This window comes from Mirounga leonina, unplaced genomic scaffold (assembly GCF_011800145.1).
Source record: "Mirounga leonina isolate KUSES-001 unplaced genomic scaffold, KU_Mleo_1.0 Mir_91, whole genome shotgun sequence".
Classification (NCBI taxonomy): domain Eukaryota; kingdom Metazoa; phylum Chordata; class Mammalia; order Carnivora; family Phocidae; genus Mirounga; species Mirounga leonina.
In genome coordinates, this window is record NW_023270839.1 from 288,270 (window position 1) to 315,916 (window position 27,647).

General features: G+C 36.9%; 1 protein-coding gene and 1 pseudogene across 11 annotated transcripts in view; one reads left to right on the forward strand and one right to left on the reverse strand.

Moving 5' to 3' along the window:
* Positions 1-27,647, forward strand: part of HEATR5A (HEAT repeat containing 5A) — a 111,671-nt gene that overhangs the window by 11,725 nt on the left and 72,299 nt on the right. For 9 of the 11 annotated variants that reach the window (XR_004677255.1, XM_034993818.1, XM_034993821.1 and 6 more), the window contains exons 2-11: positions 5,045-5,242; positions 6,494-6,705; positions 8,568-8,676; positions 11,827-11,976; positions 12,801-12,975; positions 19,290-19,450; positions 20,626-20,881; positions 21,917-22,072; positions 23,477-23,727; positions 26,209-26,320. Coding sequence is in view for 10 of the 11 variants with exons in the window: in XM_034993818.1 (XP_034849709.1) it covers positions 5,117-5,242; positions 6,494-6,705; positions 8,568-8,676; positions 11,827-11,976; positions 12,801-12,975; positions 19,290-19,450; positions 20,626-20,881; positions 21,917-22,072; positions 23,477-23,727; positions 26,209-26,320 (1,708 nt within the window). In the remaining variant the exon portion in view is untranslated. Of the gene's footprint in view, positions 1-4,444; positions 5,243-6,493; positions 6,706-8,567; positions 8,677-11,826; positions 11,977-12,800; positions 12,976-19,289; positions 19,451-20,625; positions 20,882-21,916; positions 22,073-23,476; positions 23,728-26,208; positions 26,321-27,647 lie in introns of those variants that run through there. The other 2 variants (XM_034993822.1, XM_034993819.1) reach the window with 2 other exon arrangements.
* On the reverse strand, positions 4,477-4,809 carry LOC118003481 (annotated as a pseudogene).

A 27,647-nucleotide genomic window follows, 5' to 3' on the forward strand; every position in this document is an offset into this window, starting at 1 on the left:
ACTAAATGACCAAAAAGATTAGGAAAACTCTTTTTCCTCATAAATTTTAACCATAATTTTAAATATGTTCCTGTCTCTACCAAAATAGATCTTTAAACCCTACCTAGATAGAGAAAATCATGTTAACACTCTCAGGACTGGCATCTGTAGGCTGTTTTGTTTTGTGTTAGTTTTAAAATTGTTGAAGGTGAGGGGTGCCTGGCTGGCTCAGTTGGTAGAGCATGCAGCTGTTGATCTTGGGGTTGTGAGTTCAAGCCCCACATTGGGTGTAGAGATTATTTAAAAATAGAATATTTTAGGGGCTCTGGATGGCTCAGTTGGTTAAGCGTCCAACTCTTGATTTCAACTCAGGTCATGATCTCAGGGTTGTGAGAACAAGACCCCATCAGGATCCAAACTGGGTCTGGAGCCTACTTAAGATTCTTTCCCTCTCCCCTTCCCCCTCCCAAAAATCTTTTAAATGAATAAAATTGTTGAAGGTGAAAAAAATAAAATTCTTGAAGGTGCTTACACTTCTTTGCCTACATAAATTTGATGTGAACTCATTTTCAAATGGAAAATTAGCCCTTCATGATAGTAAGATTAACTTCTCCTGGAGATGGCTTTGGAGTAGGTTATTCTAGCAAACATGGGCTTTAGCCATTTGGCCCCCTGCTGGTTCCTCTTTCTGTCAGCCATCAACAATATTTATATACATGTATTACTCTAGGGCAATAAAGTCACTGGTGTAAGAACACTATGCAGAATGTGGACATTAGCCTTGCTTACACTGTGCCAAGTCTTTGAAGACTAAACATGATATTTAAATTGAACCATATGAATTTGCTGATATGCAGCCATTTTTTGAACTATAAAAATGGCAGTTCATAGGGGTGCCTGGGTGGCTCAGTTGTTAATGCCTTCGGCTCAGGTCATGATCTCAGGGTCCTGGGATCGAGCCCCGCATCAGGCTCCTTTCTCAGTGGGGAGCCTGCTTCTCCCTCTCCCACTCCCCCTGCTTCTGTTCCCTCTCTCGCTGTGTCTCTCTCTGTCAAATAAATAAATAAAATCTTTAAAAAAAAAAATGGCAGTTCATATAGTTCAGCCTACTAGCAGCTTAGTTGTTCTTAAACATTTCCACTAAACTAGTATTCGTACCAGGAGAGGGGAGTGAATTTTGGTGGGGCGGTGGGGGGGTGGTGGTGATTTTATTAAAAGATGTCTAGAAAGGCTTGTCATGCTTAGAATTTCTCTGAAGGCTCATGTTTTATCTTGAAACACTTTATTATTTTTGCCTTCTAGTGCATATTAAATGTATATTTATTTTAATATACTGTTTTAAGTTAATATCAGAGGGGAAATGGTTAAGTAAAATTTGATCCCCCAGTATGTGTATTCTGTTGACACACTGCTGGGGATATCCCACTTTGAGAGTCATAGTAGTAGGACAGTACCTTAGAACCTTAGGTCTAATACACAGTGCCTATTTTTCTCAATATAGAAGACTTCAGGGATGAACATTATGACTGAGTCACTAGGGGTATTTATCATACACAAAATACAAACAGTTATTACAAAGTGCCTCAGAGAAATGTATGGTCTAAAAAGCATTGAAGGGTATTTGTAAGCTTAGTTCAACTAATGGCTTTATGTTAGCATATATGATATTTGACTGTAAAGTAATGTTCTTTTTTTTTTTTTTGTAAAGATTTTAATTTATTTATTTGTCTGAGAAAGAGAGCAGCAGGCAGAGGGAGAAGCAGGCTCCCTGCTGAGCAAGGAAGGAGCCCAGTGCGGGACTGGATCCCAGGACCCTGGGATCATGACCTTAGCTGAAGGCAGACACATAACTGACTGAGCGACCCAGGTGTCCCTGTAAAGTAATATTCTTGTGTACCTTTTTAAAATATAGGACAAGTGTCCATAACAGGTACACGTTAATTTCTCCATGGGACAGCTTACTTAGGTCGGGAAATTAGTATTGTGCCGTGTTTTGATTAATACTTCAGATTACATTGCATTCATGGAGATTCATAGTACACTATGAATACCCTGAGAAATCTTTTGGATAACTTAGTTTTATAACTAGATTCTCATACTTATTAAAATAAGGAATCTGGGGGCACCTGGGTGGCTCAGATGGTTAAGCATCTGCCTTCAGCTCAGGTCATGATCCTAGGGTCTTGGGATTGTGCCCCACGTCGGGCTCCCTGCTGAGCGGGGAGCCTGCTTCTCCCTCTCCTTCTCCTGCTCCCCCTGTTTGTGCTCACTTGCTCTATCAAATAAATAAATGAAATCCATAAAAATAAAAAATAAAAATAAAGAACCTGGTGTTCAGTTTTTATGAAATAGTACAGTGATCTGTCCATATTATCCACAAATTCTCTACACATTCTAAGCTTTTTAAAAGTGGCTGATTTTGAGGTGTTTGAGGGGCTTGATTGGATGAAAGAGTGGCAGTATCTGGTGGTTAAAGCACATATATCTAGAGTCAGATTGCTTATGTATACATCCAAGTTCATTGTGACCTTAGGACTGCTACTTAGTTTCTCTGTGCCTCAGTTTCCTCATCTAAAAGTAGCTGGCTGTGGGATGCCTGGGTGGCTCAGTTGGTTAAGCATCTGCCTTCGGCTCAGATCATGATCTCAGGGTCCTTGGAGCGAGTCCTGCGTCGGGCTCCCTGCTCAGCGAGAGCCTGCTTCTCCCTCTCCTCCCCGCTTGTGCTCTCTCTCACGATCTCTGTCACTATCTGTCTCTCTCAAATAAATAAATAAAATCTTAAAAAAAAAAAAAGCTGGCTATTTCTTGAACAATTTTGTGAATTATTTGAGAAAATATAAAGCACTTATAATAAGTGGCCAATACGTGTTAGCTTTGTCAAAAATAATGGCTGGCATTAAGTGGGAGCAGTAGTTTTACAAATATGTTTTTCAAGTAGCATAATTGTAGTTTGATAGATATATTGTAATGTATGTTCACTTTTAATAAACTGATCACTTTGTGATCTCAACAGAAACATAAGAATAGAAAATAAGAGAAAATTAGAAAAATAAGCAGTCTCCAGATACATAATAGTTGTAGGGTGTGGTTATATTAAAACATACAGTATATTGATTGCATTTGTATTCATCTTCCTAAAGTGAAACCTGAGGTAAGAGCAGGAACATCTGTTACTTGCAAAAAGCATTTGCTGATCCCATTGATAGTGCATACATGGAGATCACAGGTACATTTTAGAGTTGGGTGGTTAGATGTGGGATTACTAATATGAATTGTTTACTTTTAGTAGCAATTTATATGAGGAATGTATTGAAGACATTGGAGATAACTCTGCCCTGCTATGATCTCAAGCTTTTTACTGAATTATTTATTATTGCATTGTGTTAGCTGTTTTGCTTCTTGATAGATCATTTTACACCACAATATTGCTGCTGCCTAAGGGAAAAAAAAGTCTCTTCAGCAGTCCTAATGACCTCTAAAAAGGGTAATTTGATTCTTAAGATAGGATTTTGATTTGCCGTGGTGGTTATAAGAAATTTTCTCTATGTTACTGAGGTAATTTTTTTCCCTCAGACAATCATAGATATTGAGTGCACACTTGCTTTTCACCTTCTGTATAGCTAGAAGGTTTCTTCCAGAAACTGTTTCTCTAGCATTTATTAACTTTGTCCTTAATTGTGTATATTTTGGTCGGTTGGCTTCAGTAATTTAAGAAAGGAAGATTTATTTAAACAAGAACCTAAAAATTCACTTGCTCTGTAAATGTGAATTTGTTAGCACCATTGTTTATATTCTTGTTCCTTAAAATTGACATTTCTGAAAATCCTGGTGTGTCTTTTTTTTTTTTTAGGACTGTCAGTACCAGGTTATAGGTGGTATTGGGCAGGTAGGCAAGACTCACTGGAAGGGAACAACCCAGATGGCTAAAGCAGCATGCAGACTTGGTGGGTGTGGATTGGTAAAAGCTGCCTTTTGGCCTCTGGGGCAGCAGCATGGTCAGAATCCAGAATATTGGCCCAAGCCAGAAGGACACAAGTAAGATAAAGAGTAGGAGTTGAAAACTTAAATACGTGAAGAAGTTGGCAAATACTGTAAATGAATGAGGCAGGCCAGGTGGCAGTAACGGCCTGCTGGAAGGTCCCTCTCTTAGATTCAGCCATTTGTTGCTATATGGGGATATGGACACAGGTTTTCATGTAAAATCTTATGCTTAAATATTAGTAAGTCCTTTCTCCCCCAATATGTTGCAGGGTAAATTTGGCCACCAGGGTACCAGTTTGTGACTACTATCTTATAAGGAGACTCTTCTCACATTTATATTAATTATGATGATCTGATACTATAAGTAATTTTATACTAATAAACTCTCTAGGAGAAAAAAAATGAATGAAAAGAAAGAAAAGCCCTCGCCTAGGTCTCCCATCTGATTTTCTTTCTTTTGTCTTTCTTTTTTTTCTTTTTCTACATCTTTATTTATTTACTTACTTTTCATTAAGTTTAAATCCTTGATGGGTACAGTATCACATGGATTCTGTGGCCAATGGCTTTAGCAGGAAGGTTGCTTTGGAATTTGGCATGAACCATGCCACTGTTACCATGAGCACGAGTTACTTTTCCTCAGATTACTCTGGTTTTGTTTGGTTTGCCACCAGGAGTCACTGTGTTGTTCTTTGCTTTGTACACATAAGCACATCTCTTGCCTAGATAGAATTCAGTTTCATCTCAAGCATAAACATCTTCAGTTTTAAGAAGAGCTGTGTGCTCCCTCTGGTTCTGAAGACCCTGCTTATAGCCAGCAAAAATGGCCGTGGACCACAACCTTCCAGATATATTTTAGGAGCAGATTCCCAGCAGGCCTCTGTAGGCTCCAAGATGGCGGAAAGAGTCCCATCTGGTTTTCTAACACATCTTTACTTACTGGCTTCTCTATAAAAGACAGATTTGTTTAGGGGAATATGAGCTATGTATATAAATGTTTTTAGTTTAATTACCTGTAGCATTCTATCTGTATTTCCAGTATTACAGTTGCCTTCCTTTTTAAATATGTTCTTTTCCTCTATTACAGATTTTTTTCTAGGTATATGATTGAAGTTTAATGAGAAGAATCGTGACCAGCTAGGAGAATTTTTTGCAAGGAATGGAATTAGCTCATAGCTTATTGCTGAATGAAGAAGCATACAATCAGCTAGGTGAAGTTCAGAAGGCAGAGTTTATTTTCGATTGGTTGAGATATTTGGAGAAGCTCTTGCTGGCGACCAGCAGGGTGGGTAAAATTGCAAACTTTTTTGTGCTTTTTTAAGTACCAGATAATGTTTAGGTCCTTTGGTTTGCTTTTCTAGTTCCGTCCAGAATAACGTAAGTTAGCTTTCAAATGCTAGACCTTATTAAGAGTTTATAATGAAATACTACAAGAAGTTTATTCTTTCAAAAAGCAGGAAGAAATCAGCCAATGTTTTTTATATTACTTAAAAAATATATGAAAATATAAAAAACTAGCTCTAAACTACATTCTGTTAGATTTCATTTTCATTATCTTCTTCACCTTCATATGCATGAAGCCCTTGTGTAATATACTGCTGAATATTGTAACGGGAGTTTCACTTTAAAAAAGTTGTGAGCTCTTTAAGGAGAATTTGAATTTAGAAGTCTTTTAGTAAACATATTCATTCTTAAGCTTATGAAATAGTTTCCAAAAAAGAAAACAAATCACTCATACTTTTCACCTACATTCAGCAGTTAACATTTTACCATATTTGATTGATTTACTGAGCCGTATGAGGTGGTACTGCACCTTAAATACCTCTGCGTACATCTCCTACTAAAAATGAGGATATTCTTCTACATAATAACAATACTATATGTAGTGCAAAAGTGATGCAGAGACAGTACTCATGGAGACATTTGGAATTTAACAAGACAAAAATCCATACTAACAAATACTTCATTGTGGAAGCTTACGCCTTAGTGAGCACCTAAATACCATTATTATTATAATGGTATTCTGTACTCCTTTTTCAGAAAGCAGACAAGTAAAATGGAGTAACATTACTGGCATTTAGATGCATAAGCTTGCAGAAAGAAAATTGCACTAAACTTAGAAAAAGATCTGAGTAACACAATCATTCATTACAAGGTCAACTCATGATAGATTATAGTTCCTGCTTATTTATACAGATATATATGGGGCAGAGACTTAATAACAAAGAACCTCTGGTTAAAATACAAGTACAACAGAAGAAGAAAGGTATAGAAGAAATAGAACCCTTACCTTTCTTCACAGAGACTCCAGTATATTGTGGCCCCGAAATTATTTTTTGGAGATACCTGCAGGGTAGCAAACTACCTTGTGTGGTATGATGACTACACCACCCACTTATTTGTAATTTTCAGTCAAAATAATTTTGTATTTTTCTGGAGTTTTTAATTCTTAAATATATGAAAGAAGAATTGTATTAGAAGATTATATGTAATTATGTTGACTTTGAATTGTCTTTTTTGTTACCTTCCTTTCTAGAATGATGTAAAGGAGAAACAGAAGACTCTTGTTGAACAGCTCCTATCTTTGTTGAACAGCTCCCCAGGCCCTCCTACCCGCAAACTCCTTGCTAAAAATCTAGGCGTTCTTTATAGTATTGGTGACACATTCTCTGTTTATGAGACAATCGATAAATGTAATGATCTTATTCGTAGCAAAGATGATTCTCCAAGTTATCTTCCCACAAAGCTGTAAGTTAAATATTAAAACTGAACATAAAACAAAATAGTGCTTCCTTGTTGAATCATTTTTCTAAAGAACCCAAACTACTTGATAATTATTTTGAAACTGAATACAAGTTGTTTCACTCATTTTTTAAATCTAACTTTTAAAAAACATCTAACGTTTTCCCATTGATTGAGAGACTGTTCCTCTAAAAAATATTTTAGATGTATTTGAAGTCTTGATTTGGGAATCAGAACTGTCTCACTAAAAATGTAGCAGTTGAAGACTCATAAATATAGAACACAAACTGGTGGTTGCCAGAGTGGGGAATAGGTTAGGGAGACAAGTGAAATAGGTGAGGGGGATCAAGAGGTATAAACTTCTAGTTATAAAAACAAGTCCTAGGGATGAAAAGTACAGCATAGGGAATATCATCAATAATATTGTAATAACATTGTATGATGACAGATGATAACTACACTTACTGTAGTGAGCATTTTGTAATGTTTATAATTGTCGAATCACTATTGTACACCTGAAACTAATATATGTCAACTATTAAAAAAAGTGGTTTTTTGTGGGTGGTTTTTTTTTTTTAAGATTTTATTTATTTATTTGACAGAGAGAGAGAGACAGCGAGAGAGGGAACACAAGCAGGGGGAGTGGGAGAGGGAGAAGCAGGCTTCCTGCTAAGCAGGGAACCCAATATGGGGCTCGATCCCAGGACCTGGGATCATGACCTGAGCCAAAGGCAGACGCTTAATGACTGCGCCACCCAGGCGCCCCTAAAAAAAAGTGTTTTAAAGATAAATACAAAAGGGGCGCCTGGGTGGCTCAGTCGTTAAGCGTCTGCCTTCGACTCAGGTCATGATCCCAGGGTCCTGGGATCGAGCCCCGCATCGGGTTCCCTGCTCTGCGGGAGGCCTGCTTCTCCCTCTCCCACTCCTGCTGCTTGTGTTCCCTCTCGCTGTATCTCTCTCTGTCAAATAAATAAAAAATCTTTAAAAAAAAAAAAAAGATAAATACAAAAAATCTTAGCAGTTGAGTGAGTGTTTAAGAAAAAGTATTTTGAGGGCGCCTGGGTGGCTCAGATGGTTAAGCGTCTGCCTTCGGCTCAGGTCATGATCCCAGGGTCCTGGGATCAAGTCCCGCATCGGGCTCCCTGCTCCTTGGGAGCCTGCTTCTCTCTCTCTCTCTCTCTGTCTCTCATGAATAAATAAATAAAATCTTAAAAAAAAAAAAAAAAGTATTTTGAGTTCTTCAAATCTTTGGTGTTCTTTTAATTTATTAGCTCTTCGTAGTAAAAGTTAATAGTAAATACCACATAGAAAAATACTCTTCTGAGCTCCTAAAAAGAACAGCTTAGTTTCTTTCTCCATAGGATTCAATTCATTTTTTCATCTGTTATTTTAGAGAAAGTAGTTTGCCATGTATGGTTGCACAATAGTAATTTTACAGAAATTTTTGTTGATCTAATTTTTAGCTTAGAACAGAATGTATTTTCCCATGGAGTTTTCAGATTTCAAACTTGATAAAAACATTATTTCCTGTTTTTCTTATCTTGTATCTTTAAGATTATCTTTGATTATCTAATATATGAAGGTCAGTTTCATGAAAAATTATTTTATAAAAAAATTTGAGGGAATGGAATATTTGGGCTGAGGTTTCAATTATTTGAAGATACATTTTTTTTTTTAATTACTGTTATTGAAAGTGTAATTATTTGGTATTCATGCAAGCATCATACCTTAGGATTTAATAGTGGAATAGATTCTGGCAATTTTATCCTTTAAAAGTAAAATTAAATAGTCACTTTTACATAGTCTAAGATTTTTTTTATTCCTGTTTTTTCATTCATGACTAATTTCTAATCTAAATGTTGTTTCAGTGCTGCAGTGGTATGTTTGGGTTCCTTGTACAAGAAATTGGGTAGAATGCTGGTTAACACCTTTACCGGTACAGTGGGGAATATTCTTAAAGCTATGAAGAGTGCAGAGGTGAGTAACCACAAGTTCAACCAAAGAATAAAAAGATAAACTATAATTTTTATTACATCAAAAGAAAAAGAATAAGAAGTATTTTATGGTTTTGTGTTTTATGGTTTCTTGAGCCAGTAAAAATGCTTTACCTATGGTAAGCATACATAGGTATATATATAAATATATCCATAAATGAAATATTTCTAGGAGATGCACATATCTCTTGTATATTAAATCTATATTAGAAAATCAATAATGCAATTTACGATTTTGGATAAATCCGAATCGGCAAAAGCTAAGGTATTTCTCTGGCAGACCCATCCCTGCTTCTTCCCTTCACATCACCTTTTCCCCTAACACTAGTACTACAGCAAGTGTTTGTCAACAAGGATCCAGATACGTAGTTGGTAACTACTGGATACCTGATGGATGGATTAGTATTCTACCAGCATCAGAAAGGAGTAAGGAATATAATCAGGTTGGGAAAGAGCTTGAAGGATATAAGTATGACCAGGATCTGGTTAACCTTTTAGTTGCCAGGGGAATATATTCTCAGCCTTAGCCTTACTGATTTGTGATCATTTACCAGTGTGGAATATCCTTTGTTTTTGTAACTGTCTCTTCATTTGGCTTCCAAGATACTGTAATTTCTTGACAACTATAGTTTCACTAATCTTTTTTTTTAAGATTTTATTTATGAGAGAGAGAGAGAGAAAAAGAGAGAGCACAAGCAGGGGGAGGGGCAGAGGGAGAAGCAAGCTCCCTGCTGAGCAGGGAGCCCGATGTGGGGCTGGATCCCAGAATCCTGGGATCATGACCTGAGTTGAAGGTGGATGCTTAACCGACTGAGCCACCCAGGCGCCACTCACCATTTTTTTTTTTTAAGATTTTTATTTATTTATTTGACAGAGAGTGAGAGAGGGAACACAAGCAGGGGGAGTAGGAGAGGTAGAAGTAGGCTTCCTACTCAGCAGGAAGTCAGATGCTTAATGACTGAGCCACCCAGGTGCCTCTCACCAGTCATTTTTGAAATTAAAGCATTTGTATGTGTGTTTATCAAAAATTTTAAATCTGTGGTCCCTAATATTTAAGGATAACTCAGCACCTTTAAATATAAAAACAATATACCAGTTCTTGTTCTAACTTTACCTAGAAAAGAAGTCTAGAAAACAGCTCTGAAATAATTTTTAAAAATGCTATCTAGTTGCCCACACATTTAAAAAAAAAAAAACATTTATTTATTTATTTGAGAGAGAGCACATGTGCTGTGGGGAGGGGGAGAGGGAGAGAGAAACTCCAAGCAGACTTCACACTGAGCAAAGAGCCTGACACAGAGCTCCATCTCAAGACTCTGAGATCACGACCTGAATTTGAAAGTTCACATTTAGGGCGCCTGGGTGGCTCAGTTGGTTAAGCGACTGCCTTCAGCTCAGGTCATGATCCCAGGGTCCTGGGATCGAGTCCCACATCGGGCTCCCGGCTCAGCGGGGAGCCTGCTTTTCCCTCTGACCCTCTCCCCTCTCATGCTGTTTCTCTCCCGCTCACTCTAATTAATTAATTAATTAATTAATTCTTTAAAAAAAAAAAGTTCACATGTAAAATATGATAAATTTCCAGAAGAATGTAGCTGATTTGGGGTGCATGGCTGGCTCAGTCAGTAGAGCATGCAACTCTTGGTTGTGAGTTCAAGCCCCATGCTGAGTGTAGAGATTATTTTAAAAAATAAAATTAAAAAAAAAAAAAAAAGAACATAGCTTATTCAAGAACTTTAAGAATTGAAGTCCATAACAAAAAACTAGTGATTGAATCTACTCAGGCAATCAGTTCTAAGCAGTGGTTTGCTAAAAGACTGAAGAAAGTGATTCAGCAGAAGAGATTGTTAACATCTATAAACTGGGTTTTATTTAAAAGGAAATCTTTGTAAGAACTTTTATCTGCTGAGGAACGGCCACTTTAAACTTTCTTTCCACTTAACTCCATTAGTTAAGCTATAATCTTTTTAGGCCCCATGTTTAACAGGATTACTCTGTAAGTCTCAGAAATTTTAAAGTTACTGCTGAAGATTTTATTTCTTGCTATTTTTTATCTTTATGACTTAGTTGATCAGTACTGCAACATGTTGGAGATATCCAAAGGGTTCCCACCTTTAATTCACACCCTTCAGTAACAGACAACATAAAGTTGGGATAGAAAGAAAGTTCAGAAGTTTCACCTTGGGACCCATTTGGTTATGTCCACCTATTAATTACTCACTGTTGTGCTCCTTTGGACAAAGATAAATTGATAACATTCCTATGAAAATGGTGGTTGATGTTGATCTTTGTCTTCTCCCAACTTTAGTTATTTTGAGTGGCCTTAACTTCCTGGGATATAGAAGTTGTTTGGGGCATTAATTAAAATATCAGTAATATAAACAGCTACTATTTTTTGAGTATTTATTATGTACCAGGCACTGTGGTGAATGTTTTCCCCACAAGGACTTATTTACTTCTCACACTGGCTGTATGGGTTTCATCTTATTCTCATTTTATAGATGGAGAAATAAGCACAACTTAAAGTCACCCAAGTGCTAAGGATCAGAGGCAAGATTCAGCCCCGGGTCTTTTTAAGTCTAAAGCGCAGACTTTTGTCCTCTGAGTTCAACTACTCAGCCCAATAAATGATAAAATATTAATGGCTATAAAATCTATTGAGCATTTACTATATCCCAGGCACTATTCTCAGCGTTTTGCGTTTTGCGTGTAGTAACTTGTTTGATCTTCACAACAACCTGTGAGGTGGATATGTCCATTTCACAGATAAACTGTTTTGCCCAAGGTCACTTAGCTGCTAGATGGCAGTCCCTGAACTCTTACCATGTTACCTCATTAATAGCAACCATTTATTGAATGCTTAACAACATGCAAGCTTTGTGCTAGGATTTTTCATATAATTTCATTTAATCTTCATATCAACCCTTTGTATTGTGTTGAAATATATACACATAACACTTTTCAAATAGTAAACACTTCATAAAATAACAGCTGTTCATGTCTCTTGATATCAGATGGGTTGGTTAGTGTATACAGATACTGAAGTATTTCACTAGTACATGAGAGAAATTTTGATGCTTAATGCTACTTTTCACAGTGAAATTTTTTTCTTATTTAAATTTTTTCTTTTTGGTAGTCTCAAGGTCGATATGAGATTATGTTGAGTTTGCAGAATATATTGAATGGACTAGGAGCTGCTGCTACGCCTTGCCACAGGGATGTTTATAAAGCTGCTAAATCCTGCTTAACAGATAGATCCATGGCTGTTCGTTGTGCTGCTGCAAAGGTAAAATGGTCTAATAAGTAGAATTTCTCAAAATAAATACAAAGAAAATTAAATTAGTATCCCTGTTAACAACTACATGATCTCAGAGCTACAACCTTGGAAATCAGCCCATCTTATTTTGGCATAGGAGGACACTGAGGTCCAGAGAGTTATATGAATTTCCCAGGGTTCTTCAGATAGTTCACAGAATATTGTTGGAGGGTGGGGAATTCAGGTTACCACGACTCTTAAGTATTCCTTTCACTCTACTATGCTTCCTCTCTATAGTTTTGTAAACTAAAGTTTACATGTAAAGTTTATGTTATTTGAAAGTGATTTGTTTTTATCATGCCTTCTTTTTTGTTAAGTCTAGGATTTAGATTTTGATATTTTCATTTCTTTTGAATATGTCACTTTTTGCAAGCTAGGAAACAGAATCAACATAAGGCAGTTTAGTCCTCTGCAGATCTAGGCCAAGTCTTGTGATCTTCAGCAGAATTATCATGGCTTCTTAATACAGTTGGTCAGATAGGACAGTAAAGTTGTTTATGTTGTAGTTATTCTCACAATTGCTCATAGCCAGCAGATTGGTTCTTCAGACGTTTTTCCTAGCCTACTGAGTTAGAATGGGTTCTCCTCCCATCCTCTGTGGACACATTGTTTTATATAGTATAATTTTTATGACTTTTAGTAAGTATTCATTTGTTGTCTCTGCAATCATTGTTTAGATACTTTGGATGTGTATATAATTTTTTTAGATCTTGATAGTTTCTATAACTTATGTAGATCTGAACCTGACATTTACAGTTTGTTTTTCGTTAATGTCTGTTTTTTCAATTAAATAGTGTCTCCTTGAACTTCAGAAAGAGGCCATCTTTATGTGGAGTACAGACCTGGATAGTGTGGCCACACTATGTTTTAAGTCCTTTGAAGGTTCCAATTATGATGTGCGGATTTCAGTTTCAAAGCTACTAGGCACAGTGTTGGCTAAAGCTATAATTTCTAAACATCCAGGAGCAGGTAAATTTGTATAATTATTTTCAAAATGTCTATTGTAATTTTTTCCCAGTTGGTTTAAACAAATATAATGTGGTATTACTACTACCCATTATTAATTTTGAAAAGAGGCAGGATATTTTAAAAATCCGTTTTAGTTTGTAAACATTGCTGTAGGTCCCAAAAGTTCATTTTCAAACAATTTAGTAAACATTTGAGGAAAAAAACTCTTGAAGAAATGTACTTTATTCAGTCATCATCTTTCCTTTATGGCCTTTACTTTTTTTTTTTAAGTAAATTGTTAATTGTTATCCAATAATAGATATGATCTAAATCTTAATTCTTTTTTAAGCAACATGAATTTGATTACCTGTATTCGGCTTGCCATTTTCTAGGTTGGTATAAGGGAGCAATGATGTAAATAATTCCAAACAACAGGTATTTGAAATTCACTGTACTTGGACAATTTGCTTTGTGTTACTTTTTATTTATATGCTTCTAGGCAGTGAGCAGGGATGGGGTATTTTTGAAAACAAGAGAGTTTGCCTGGGTTTAATCAACAGTGTATATAAAACATTGATGAGTAACTGAAAACTTGCTTTATCATTCTGTCTCCAAAGAATAAACAATCACACAAATGCAAATGTGTTTGTTCTATAGAAACTTACTCCTCAAACATCTGCAGATCAGGAGTACTAGCATCACCTGGGAGCTTGTAAGAAATGCAGAAACCCAAGCCAAACACAATTTACTAAATCCAAATTCTCATTTGAACAAGATCTCCAGACAGTTTGTATGCACATTAAAGTTTGAGAAGCATGCTGGAGAAATTGTTTATAGTTATATAAAGGGAAATTTTTTTTTTTCTAAAGCTAATGTTTTTTAACCAGTGATGGGAAAGGACAGGAAGTACAGCATGTCACAGTCACCTGGGGGACATTATCAAACTTACAGTCCCCTGATTCTCTAGTTGAGATTTTAAATAAAATTTATAATGAAGTTTTATTTTTATTATGGTGTTTCTAATCTTATAATTCAGTAAGGCTGTCTTATTTATTGGGAGGTGAGGGAAAGGTGAATGGGAACAGGAAGAAGTCACCAAAAAAACCCAAACCAGAAAAAAAAGTTGTTCAGGACATTTAGGAGGTTAAATCTTAAGCCACCTAAGAAATTGAAATTGGAAGACATGTTTATTGTTTATTTTTTAAAGATTTTATTTATGTATTTGACAGAGAGAGTGGAGAGAACACAAGCAGGGGTAGCAGCAGAGGGCGGGGGGAAGCAGGCTGCCTGCTGAGCAGGGAGCCCAATACGGGGCTCCATCCCAGGATCACGACCTGAACTGAAGGCAGCCGCTTAACTGACTGAACCACCGAGGCACCCCTAATCAAATCCTTTTTAAATGTGAATTGTTCATTTCTATAAATGTATCACTAGCAGTAGCACATGGTTTCAGTAAAAACAAGGAAGTGTAGAATTGCATAAGAATTATGAATAAATATTTAAATGTATATGCTTCGATGGTAGCACTAAACTGATACTAGTGTTTTTGTAATCAGACTAAGCAAAGTGAAGAATCAGCTTCACCCACGATAAAAATCCTTGGCCTAATCTTTTGTTAGAAATTCTATCATCTTGCCTCTGTAGGTTTTAGCTTCCAAATAATTGAGTTATTTTTGTACAACTAAAAAGTGATCTAGATACCATAATAGATTTTTTTAAGGTCAAGGACTAATAGCAACATAGTGCTTAATAATTTAGAAAACAAATGCAGGGCGCCTGGGTGGCTCAGATGGTTAAGCGTCTGCCTTCGGCTCAGGTCATGATCCTGGAGTCTCGGGATCGAGTCCCGCATCGGGCTCCCTGCTCATTGCAGAGCCTGCTTCTCCCTCTCCTTCTGCCACTCCCTCTGCTTGTGCTCTTCTGTCTATCTCTCTGTCAAATAAATAAATAAAATCTTTAAAAAAAAAGAAAAGAAAAAACAAATGCAGTGGAGGTTTGTATACTCAACTACAATATGCAAAGATTATGAAGTACAGAGCTAAAATGATTTTCCTAGTAAAACTAACAGGTTTCAGGCAGGTGGTAGGTTATTCCAAGGCACTTAAAAAGCAGGGATTGAGGGGCACCTGGGTGGCTCAGTCGGTTAAACGGCTGCCTTCAGCTCAGGTCATGATCCCGGGGTCCTGGTCAGTGGGGAGCCTGTTTCTCCCTTCCTACTCCCCCTCCCCCTACTCGTGTGCTCTAAATAAATAAATAAATAAAATTTTTTAAAAAGTAGGGATTGAGTATGACACTTTCTTATCATTGGAACAAGTTGTGGGGAATTTATGTGATCTTTTAATATATATAATTTAATATATATCATTCTCTCACTTGCTCAAGGACATTGCTCTAGGAAGTCTCCCCTCTCCTATACCAGCTTTTCCCTCTCTATTGGATTATTACCTACAAAAACATGCTTTTATTTCTCCCATCTAAAAAATAAATTCTGGGGTGCCTGGGTGGCTCAGTCGTTAAGCGTCTGCCTTTGGCTCGGGTCATGATCCCGGGGTCCTGGGATCGAGCCCCACATCGGGCTCCCTGCTCAGCGGGAAGCCTGCTTCTCCCTCTCCCACTCCCGCTGCTTGTGTTCCCTCTCTCGCTGTGTCTCTCTCTGTCAAATAAATAAAATCTTTTAAAAAATAAATAAATCAATAAATAAATATAAATAAAATTCTTGTATCTTACTTCCTAGCCAGTTGGAGCACCATTTCTCTTCCTTTTGCATCAAAGTTCCTCAGGAGAGTTCTTGATAGTGTCTTTAGTTTCCCTCCTGCCATATCTTTCAAACTCACTTCAGTTAGGATTTCCCCCCATTCACTCCACCAAAACTGTTTTGGTTAAGGTCATCAAAGACCTCCATGTTCATTCATTCATTCAATAAATAAATACTTGTTTATACTTGGCTGGGATCTTTTCTGAGCACATGGGATATGTCATTGAACAAAAGAAAAACCCTGCCCTTTTTGAGCTGATGTTTATACTCAGCCACGCTAAAGCCAGTGGGCAGTTCTCAGTTGTCTCACTTGACCTTTCAGCAACATTTAACTCAGCTGATCCTCTTCCTTGTTTTTTTTCACTGGGCTTATAGGACTTCATTCTCTCTTTGTTTTCCTTTTTCCTCACTAGAAATTCCTGTTTTGTCTTCTCTGTTGATTGCTTATCTTTTTATAGAAGAGTCCCCTTGCCTAGTACTTGTTCTTTTGCCGTATGTGTATGCTCATCCTCTTGGTCATCTTACCTAGTCTCATGGCTTAAATACCATCTATATGTCAGGGATTATTGGATCTATATTTTTAGCCTGGGCACCAGGCTCAGATCTAGCTTCCCGTTTGACATCTGTTCCGATGTTTATTTGATGTTTCAATAGAACTCCTAAAGTGAATACCTGATCTCTCCTCCTCTAGAACATTCACACACCTGTTCTACTTGCAGGCTTGCTAATCTCAGTTGATGCCAACTCTGTCCTTCCAAGTGTTCAAATCCAAAATTTGTAAAGTCACCCATGATTCTTATCTCTCACACTCAATAGCTTCTCTACTGGACTATCTTAAAACATACCCAGAATGAGGACCCCTTGGAGAATTGGCTATTTTGGGGGTTGGTGAAGGAAATGTCTGAAGATGACCTTGGAACATACTGTTGTGTCAAAAAAAGTTAAGTCCTCCCACTGGCCAGCTCTTTGAAGATAATTCCACTGGTCAAATCCAGGACAGTATTGGAAGCAAAATTAATAATGACAGAAATGGATTATTACCTATTAAATAAAAAAGAAATCTATGAGTGCATACTGAAAATAAGTAAAGGAGAAGGGAAAGCTCTTTTTTACAGTAGAATGCCAACTAATAAATACAGAAGGAATGATTGTTAGATAATGACCTTTTTGCAGTCATAGTAACAATTATTGCAGGTAGGAATGCTCAGTGCATTGTTGGATGAAACTTTGATAGGTTACAGCGTATTTATACTGTCTTAAAGTATTACCACACAGGTTGCATAGTAATTACAAAAGGAAAGTTGATATTTTACAGTGGACAAACCTGGCAGACAAACCTTATTCAAGTATTCAAGGATCATAACACTAATGTAGGGACAGACTGACCCCAAACCTGATAGTGCATTCTGATGTTATGCATTGAGAAGGCTTACAACATTACTTACATAGTTCTCCTGCCAAAAATTCTGAGGAAATACTAAACAAACTCAAATTGGGTGCTGTTGTATAAAACTACTAGCCATGAACAAACTCTTCAAAAATGAAAAAGTGATAAAGAGAATATGGTGAGTCTAGGTGAAGGGTACATGGGAGTTTATTTTACTATTCTTGCAGCTCTTTTTGTAATTAATTTTGAAAATTTTTCAAATAAAAACTTAAAAATACATGTTTATCCAGACTCCACTCTTCTGCAACCACCTTCATATAAGCCATCATCATCTCTTGCTTCAATTACTAAATTGCTTCCAGTTGGTTTCTCTACTTCTCCCTTTAACCCCCTTCTACAGTCTTCTCTCTGCACAGAAGCAAAGTGACAGATTATATCACTCCTCTGCTCAGGGTCCTTCATTGGCACCTCACTTAACTTAACATCCTTACTATAATGATCTACAAAGACCAGTGCCTTCTCTTCCCCCATCTTTACACTCTGGCCTGTCCCCTACTAAAGTCCTCCATTGCTCTGTTCACATAACTCTACTTAAACCCAGTAGGCATCATATTCTTCCTCAAGGCCTTTTTGCCCTAGCTATTTCCTCTGCCTAGAACACTTTTTCTCCAGCTATCTGCATGCCTGATTCCCTCACAGTCCTCAAACTATGTTCAGGTGTCACCTTTCCAATGAATCTTACCTTGACTACCCTATTTAAAATCACAAACACTTCCCCCGTATTCCTGAGCCTGAGCTCTATTTTTTGCATGGCTTTAATCATTGTCTAGCATACTCTATACTTAGTCATTTATTATGTTTATTATTCTTTCCTTCCTAGAATTTATGATTCATGAGGGCATGGATTTTATACTGTTCACTAATGTTTTTCTCCCAAATGCCAACATGGATTTTCATTTGTTTCAGATGGTTATTTCTACTTTATGCTGAGGAGTAGATTTTTTGTTCATAATTTTGATTAATGGAAGTTTATTTCTCTACTGTGTATGACTTGAGCCAATAATAAGGGTCAGAGCTCATGACCATCATTATTCAGAAGAATGAAAGGGAGAAAGGTGTGTGTGTGTGTGTGTGTGTGTGTTTAAGAGATCTTGTTCCCTAGATATTCACAGGGAGAAACTCAGCTGTGTCATACTGCAAACAAATGTGAAGACACATTCTGCCCTAACTAATCTCTTGATTATTGTAGCCTAAGGGCCAACTGATCAGTTTAGTAATATTTTGCTTTGATTTCTTCAGAGACTAAGGATATAACAAAAGTTGTACCTGCAGTTGAGAATTTTAAAAAATAGGATATGGTGGTTACTTTATATAAGTTTCATTAAGAGTTGTAGAGTACTTGGAAGTGTAAAATTATGATTTTGGCATTTTTAGTATTTAAAAAGAATTTTTAAAGCATTTTAAACTTTTAAAGCTATAAGCATTTTCATTTGTGGAGAGCACGGACAGTTAATGTTTTTTGTTTTAGAAGACGGTTAGCCTCCGGCACCTGGGTGGCTCATTTGGTTAAGCGTCTGCCTTTGGCTCAGGTCCTGATTTCAGGGTCCTGGGAAGTCTGCTTCTCCCTCTCCCTCTGCCGCCCCCTCCACCCACCCCCGCTCATGCTCTCTCAAATAAATAAACAAAAAAATTTAAAAATTAAAAAAAAAAAGGTTAGCCTTCTACTGTGGAAAAGAGGGCAGTAGGGGCACCCTGTCTGGTTCAGGTTATAATCCCAGGATGCTGGGATCGAGCCCTGCATTGGGCTCCCTGCTCAGCAGGGAGCCTGCTTCTCCCTCTCCCTCTGCCTGCCGCTCCTCCTGCTTGTACTCTCTCTCTCTCTGTCAAATAAATAATAAAATCTATTAAAAAAAGAAAAAGAGGGCAATAGGGCATAATCCCGAAGTAGCTTAGTCTTAAAATGTCATTGACATGACACTTCAGAGTCCGTTATGATTTGACCTCTGAACCCTTGCATAACTTTTTGTATGTTAATGTGTGTAATGTCCTGTCAATTTTGCATTTTGTTTGGATTTTTAGTTTATTTTTGTTTCTATAACATGCTTACCGAGATCATGCAAATCAAGATCATGCATTAAAATTTTAGTCTCTGTAAAGTACAAATCACATGTTTTGTTTTGTTCTTTGTTATAGCAGTCTCACGTCAAAGCATTCGCAGAGTATCTCTGGAGGAAGTTCTGGAATTACTAGGAACAGGGTTTCTACGTGGGAGTTCAGGATTTCTTCGAGCCAGTGGAGATATGCTGAAAGGAACCAGTTCAGTCAGTAGGGATGTTCGAGTTGGAGTTACTCAGGTTAGAGTCACAAATGAGTATCTACATGTAATACTCACTGGCCTATAATGAGAATTTTAGTATCTGAATACTCTGGGCATAAGTGATACTGTGCAGGGTCATCACTTCTGCTCTCATATTTATAAAACAGATGGTAAGGCCACTCTTTGAAAGTTAGGTTACAAGTAAGAGAACCTTAGTTACCTAAAAGCCAATGAAATAGGCTATTATTCACAATGTGTTTTAAGTTCCTAATAATGGGAAATTTTTATTTCCTTTGAAATACAAACATTTGTTTCTAGGCCTTGCGCTTTCATGTGTCTTATAGTTTAACATGTTTTCCATTGTGCTTTTGTGTGCTTGTACAGTTCAGATTTAAGGTACATACTAGGTACATATCATTCAGTATGGGAAATACTGTATTTCCATTTTATTTGGTTTCAACTCCTAAGTAAAGATCATAGCATATAATCTAAGCTAAACCTAGGAAAAGTATCTTAGAATAAAACAACACAGAGGTCTCTGTATTGTTTTCTAAATGTCATTGTGGTTCAAAGCAAATGTGTATTTTTTAAAATTCACATATGTCCTCAAAATGTTTTATACAGTATACAGATAATAGATTTCTTCAAAATGTAAGATGTGCCAGTATAATTGTAAACTGTATTTCTAAACAGATTACATAAGGAAACTACTGTCTTTGTATCTCTGGAGTGAGACCAATCATAAACATTCATGAAAAGAAAGAGCAGTGATTCATCACTGTAAAGTTTCCTTTCACATTTCTAGAACTAAATTCTCTTAGAGTTACGGTGTTAGAACATATTTAATTCTTACAGTGTGTTCATGTTCATTTTGGGGTTTCTTGTTCAGAATATTAAAGAGCTTGAATCCTTTGTTTGGAGGAGCCATAGACACAGTCTCCATATTAGCTGGCTATGCTGGTTATCCTGAAACTTGGTATAGTCTGACCAAAATAAAAATGCAGCACAAATGAAGTCCCAGTTGAAAGACTGTGTACTTCAGTTTGGGCTTAATACAGACAGAAAAATACTATTACGTTTATATAGCTGAAGCAGCTATAAATGAGGAAAGAATAAAAAGAAATTTTGTATATTTTGTGGAAGAGAAAATATTAATTCATTTCATTCAATGAAATTATTTCATTTTGAAGATAAAACTCTTTTCTTTTTTAGGCTTATGTGGTATTTGTTTCAACATTAGGAGGAACATGGCTAGAGAAAAATTTTGCTGCCTTTCTTTCTCATATCCTAAGCCTTGTGTCACAGTCACACCCTAAAGCCACCCAAACTCAGACTGATGCTGTCTGCGGTCGCCGTTGTGTTTCATTTATCCTTCGAGCTACTATAGGAGGTCTTCTTGGAGAAAAGGCTCAAATTGCTGCTGCCAAGGATATTTGCCAGGCTATCTGGAAGTTAAAGAAAGTCATGGGTATGGATCTACTAAGACAGTCTGTTTTAACAATGCTGAAGGAATTGTCCTTTTGGAAAAGCTAGACTGGTATATGTTACTATATTAATACAAAAAAACACTTTTGTAATAGATGTCAGTTGTTTTAGGGTAAAGTTGTCGATACATAGATGAGACATAAACTATCTAACGTATAACTATCGTGTATATATATACAAGTCTTAAAGGCTGGTGATAATAGTTCCTCAGAATTCATAATCTTCCTCTAGAGGTTGATACAGTGTTTTCAAAACAATCAGTTAATCTCAGGGGCACCTGGATGGCACAGCCAGTTAAGCATCCGACTCTTGATTTCGGCGAAGGTCGTGATGTCAGGGTTGTGAGATCAAGCCCGGTGTCAGGCTCCTCACTGGGCTAGGCGTGGTGCCGGCTTAAGATTCTCCCTCCCTTTCCCCTCTGCCCCTCCCCCCTTAAAAAAAAGAAAAAAACAATCAGTTCATCCCAGTTCCTGTACTATTTTAAGTCCACTCTGTTTATCTTATATACCAATGAAATTGGAATATTTTTTAGTTTTCTATGCATTCTCCCTTTCAGTGCCACTTGTAATAGTAATTAAGGGATTGATGGTCAGGTTGCTTGAATTAAATTGGTTGTATTAGTTCAATTCTTTCTCAATTGATGCAAGTCCCCATTGTAGTATTTCCTTTAACTGCCTTAAGGGTTTCATGTATAGAGAGAGGAGGTATTAATTTTTGCCTTTATATTTTATGCTCCTTTTTTTTTTTTAAAGACTTTATTTATTTACTTGACAGAGAGAGAGAGAGAGAGCACAAGTAGGCAGAGTGGCAGGCAGAGGGAGAGGGAGAAGCAGGCACTGAGCAGGGAGCCAGACGTGGGGCTCGATCCCAGGACCCCGGGATCATGACCTGAGCCGAAGGCAGCCGCTTAACCAACTGAGCCACCCAGGCGCCCCATGTTTTCTGCTCCTAACACCTACCCCCTATAATATATTTTAATAAAACACTGACAAGTAGTTAAATCTTATGCTTCTATCAGATGCTGTGATGAATGACGGTAATGTGGAAACCCGGGTTGGCTCCACAGATGTAACAGCCAGCCAGCATATGCTGGTGTGTGCTTTACAAGAGCTTGGAAATCTCTTATACAGTCTTGGCACCACAGTTGCACCTTTACTGCAGGATTCAAGTGCAGGTATCTGTTTTTGCGACTTGTCTGAATACCTTGTTTTTACTTTTATTCTGGACAACTTTCTTCTTAGGAAACAAGTCTTTCTCATATAACTCATTTATTATAGATTCCTCTATAGATTTGTTAGAGATGTTTTATGATATAAATATATCAGGATTATTAAGAATATGTGTATATTTTAGTTTTTTCATTTATAAAGGTTGTTCACTAAGTTACCCTCTAGTCCTCCCTTTCTGGAAATATTTAAGATAACGTGGAAAAAATGAAAAGCAAACCTGAACTCTTGTCTCTCATCTGCAGTGAAAACATTAATTTCTATATGATACAAGTAATTCACTTCCTCAAAGGTCCTTTCAAGCAGTCTCCATTTTCTTTTTCTTGGAAAATTAATCACTTTGAGAGAGAATTCACATACCGAAAAGTTCACCCTCCCTATTTCTCCTTCCCCCAGCCCCTGATAACTACTAATATATTTCCTGTCTCTATGGATTTGCCTATTATGGACATTTCATATAAATGGAATCATACAATATGTGTCTTTTATTTCATCATTATAATAAATCAGTTTTGATGGCTTTTGTCATTTAACTGTGGTACGTATTTCCTGCTGACTGAAGCTGGCATTATATTTGTTTTGTAAGCTCTTTATCCCATATAATTTAGCAGCCAACATGAACGTTATGTATTTTGATGAAGTTGTATGTTGAATTACAGCAAATATAGACTTTTATTCTTACTGGTATCGGTACTCCATTGTCTTCATAATTGGTTAGTAGCCCATTGAGGACCTAGGAAAGCCTCAGTTTTGTTCAACATTTTGTTCTCAGGCAAAAGTGTTATGGTACATAGGAAGCCTACTAATTATGTAGATAAATGTGCCAAAAGGGATTTTTTAAAAAGAGGAGGGTGGAGCATAGTGTGACATTTCTTTTTAAGGTGTTCTTGTTATGTATTAATAATTTTTAATTCCTAGTACCAAATGAATAATGGTCTGAAGATAAAAAAGCAGAACATTAGCTTATTTAGGAAATAAAATTTTTTGTGTGTGTATTAATTTAAATCATTTTTCATATGAGAAGTAATTCTTGCATATAAAAATCCTTTAGGGGTGCCTGGGTGGCTCAGTTGGTTAAGCAGCTGACTCTTGACTTTGGCTCAGGTCATGATATCAGGGTCCTGAGTTCAAGCCCCATGTTGGGCTCCACACCAGGTGTGGAGCCTACTTTTTAAAAAAAAATCATTTATAATTATGTATCTTTTTAAATCTTTTTTTTCTATTCTGATTTGGCTTTTGATAAAGATAATACATTTTATATCCGTGTGGCTGCTTATTCTTTTGACTATTTTTGGCTAAGTGAATTTATCCGTAGAGCTAAGTCTTTTTTTTTTTTTCTTTTGTCCTTCTAGGTATTCTTGACAGTGTCATTTCAGTTATTCAGCATCCTAGCATTTCTGTTCGACTAGCAGCAGCTTGGTGTTTACACTGCATTGCTGTGGCATTACCTTCTTACCTAACACCTCTTTTAGACCGTTGCCTGGAACGGCTTACTGTACTTAAGTCTTCACCTGAAGCAGTGACTGGCTTTAGTTTTGCTGTGGCAGCTTTGTTGGGAGCAGTGAAACATTGTCCTTTAGGAATTCCTCATGGAAAGGGCAAGGTAATGATTTCATTCTTCATATATGATAATGACATTTCAATTTTTTTCTAAAAACGTAATTGTCTTCGTGTTTATCACCCAGTCAAAGCCATACAGGACAACTTTCTGAGAAAGCAGCTATATTACTTAATTTTTAAATATTATGAAATAATTGCTGTAACAAATAAAGGGATAGTTAAAAGTGTCTTATCTACACTTAAATGGGAATATTTTCTGTGCTTTTTATTGGAAATATCTCCATTTAGTAACAGAATTTGTTCCTGGAGGCTTTATTTTGCTATATAATTAGCTCTGCCATAGAAGTGCATTTAAAATTGCATTATAGGGACGCCTGACTGGCTCAGTTGGAAGGCAGCTATGCTCACCACTATACCACCAACGCATGACTGGCTCAGTTGGAAGAGCATGCAACTCTTGATCTTGGGGTTGTGAGTTTGAGCCCACATTGGGTGTAGAGATTACGTTTAAAAATGAATAAATTAATAAATAAAAATTAAAAATAAAATTGCATTTAAAAAAAATAGCATTGTAGAGGACAGAGCTGCAAAGAGCTGTAGCTATAAAATCAAGAACGTTAAGTATGTTACATTTGAATGGAAAATATCACTATGGGGGCGCCTGGGTGGCTCAGTCGGTTAAGCATCTACCTTCAGCTCAGGTCATGATCCCAGGGTCCTAGGATCGAGTCCTGAGTTGGGCTCTCTGCTCAGCGGGGAATGTGCTTCTCCCTCTGCCTGCTGCTCCCCCTGCTTATGCTCTCTCTGTCAAATGAATAAAATCTTAAAAAAAAAAAAAAAAAATGCTTAAATCCTCACTCTGTCCAGTGACAAGACCTAAAGCAGTGACAACCTGGTAGCAAGGAAAAGCCCTAGCACCCAGATTATGGCTCTAAACATCATTTTAGCAAAAGGCAGTCAGGGCTCCATGAAGGAATGGCTGGTTTCAGATCTGGGGCAGGAAAGGCACAGTGTAAACCTGAAATACCTTGTCATGCCAGAGAACAAGGAAGTCATCAATGACTACTGTGTTCATTTTAAAAGGATACAGAAAGTAACTTAAGGGGCTTCCACTGACCAAAGTGGGATAATGTGTACATCAAAAAAAGATAACGACAACAGTGGATTGAATAACTAGGAATTGTGAGTTATCAGAGAATGTTGTTTGACCATGAAGCCTTCGTAACCTAGGCCTTACACACATATAAGTACTTTTTTTAAGGTGTTATTTGTTTGAGAGAAAGTGAGCGGGCGGGGGGGGGGGGGGGGCAAGCGGGGGGGGGGGGGGGGGGAGAGGGAGAAGCAGACTCCCTGCTGAGCAGGGACACACCTCCTCCCTCCACCCACCCCCTACCCCCGCCAGATCATGACCTGAGCCGAAGGCAGACGCTTAACTGACTGAGCCACCCAGGCGCCCCCATATACATACTTCTTAATAAATAAATCACTGTTCCTTGCTTTCTCATTGTCACTCCTATGTCATTGGTAGTATTATAATATATCTGCCGTTTAACCTTTGCAGAAGAATGTACCATTACTTCAGAAGTTGTAAAACTATTTTGAGTATTGCCAATGTCACTTGAGTAAGGTGATTGACGACTAACATTCTGTCATATGTTTCTAAAAGAAGAATTGCCATTGCCTGTATTTAATTAAATATCCTCAGATCTTACTAGTTAGGCAGAAAGGATTGTTTTATTTTATCCTTGTTTTTATTGAGTGTTATCAAGTTATTATCAAGTTGTTATTCAAGTAGTCCTAAGTTAGTAATAAGTTGGTTGGTTGTTTTAAAACTGTTTAGAAAATTTATATGCCAACTTAAAATACTTGCTGCTTTTCTAGAGGTGTTTGGTAACAGATGTTTTCTCAGACATAATAGATGCCTCTTGGCCTCTCTACTGTATAAGCATGCGTTATCCATAACGTATGAAATAATCTGGTTTTTCCTCTTTTGTTTTGCCTATTTTGTAGACTTAAAATATAATACTTTTATGAATCCCACTCTGAAATTCACTTCAATATGAGACTATTTTAAGTACTTTTAATCTCTAGTATACTGCCTCTAGAAAGATTATCAGACACTCAGGTATCAAAATGGTATGCAAATTTTTAAAAAGGGAGATTCCTATAAGGAAACTTTCTCTGGTAATTACAGATTTAAGATAAATGCTTAAAACTAAAAGTAAATTCAAATTCTACGCACCTTCACTTGAACAGTTGTACAGTGGCATAATATGTGCTCTGCAAAGAATTACACGGTTTCTGTATAGAACCTAATATGCCAGTATTTAACCTAAATTTAATTTTTTATAGTTTTCTCTATGATGTTGTCCTGTGGTGTAGTCTACATGAATGAGAGTCCTTTATCACTTACATTCGTTATATGTAAGGGTTCATTTTTTCAAGAGATTATTAGTTGCTGTCTTTTGTCCAGTAACCTATAAATTGATATGCTTCTTTACCTTATTCTTCTGTATGTAAATAGATTATTATGACATTAGCGGAGGATTTGCTCTGCTCAGCTGTACAAAACAGTCGTCTTTCAGCTCAGCGCACACAAGCTGGATGGTTGTTGATTGCAGCTCTGATGACATTAGGTAATAATAGTCTGTGGAAGGTTTACATGACTATGCAGTACTCTGTGTTTTCTGAATGTAAAATACTGTAATGTATGATTTGAGGAGACTAATTTTTAATTTGTACCAGAATTTATCCACACAAACATTTTTCTTCTAGCAGTTACCTTAGGAAGCCATATACTTACTCCATTCCTCAAAATGTTTTCAGATCTCCTTATTTGAGATTCTTTTCAAAACCAATTTATGAGGGACACCTGGATGGCTCAGTCGGTTAAGTGTCTGCATTTGGCTCAGGTCATGATCCCAGGATCCTGGGATTAAGTCCCGCATCGGGCTCCTTGCTCAGTGAGGAACCTGCTTCTCCCTCTCCCTCTGCCTGCCACTCTGCCTATTTATGCTCTCTCTATCAAATAAATAAATAAAATCTTAAAACAAAACAAAACAAAACAATTTATGAGCCTTAGGTAGGATAGGCCAATTTGATTACCTTTCAGGTTTAACTCTGAATGACTCTGACTTTTCCAAAAATCATTCACATCCATCTTCAGAAAAAAAAATTTCCACAATGAAGGGTAGGCAGGAGAACATACCATAGCCTGTGACTCCAATTCTGTAATTGTTTTGAGAATTGGTAATATCAATAAGGCAGTTGAAGGGAATAGGGCTCACTAAATTATATTTATTAAAAATCAGTAATTATTTTATGGTCATGACTATTGTGTTTATATCCTATAACTTTGAGACCCAATTTTATTGCTTTATTAAAGTTATATTTTAAATCTATTTTATAATATCATTTATTGCCAAGATATAAAATTGGCTGGATTTAACCAGTAAATCATTTTGACACCTCTGAAGTAATTTGATTTAAAAGGAGCTTAAATTAATCACAAATGAAGAACCACTTTAAATAATGTTCTTGGGATGATTAAAGAGGTTTATTGGACTATGTCAGGGTTCAGCCTATGGACCAAATTTGGCTTGCCAATTCTTTTATACAGCCTCTGAGCTAAGAAGAGTTTTTACATTTTTTAATGGTTTCAAATTTGGACCCTGGCATACGTTGTCATTTCACAAAGTGATGGGAAGGAATAATATGGCCAAGCCTTTATTTGCTTTTGGCTGGGTGTTTCATGCCTGCCATATTGATGATCTTGGTTAATTAAAGGAGAAAATAAACTACTTAATAAATGCAGTATTTCAAATAATAAAATTTTTCAGAAAAAAGTAATTCTATCAGAAGACTACAAGAAATCCCTTCTCTTTTAAAGAAAGAGATTAGGGGCACCTGGGTGGCTCAGTGGGTTAAGCATCTGACTTTGGCTCAGGTCATGATTTCAGGGCC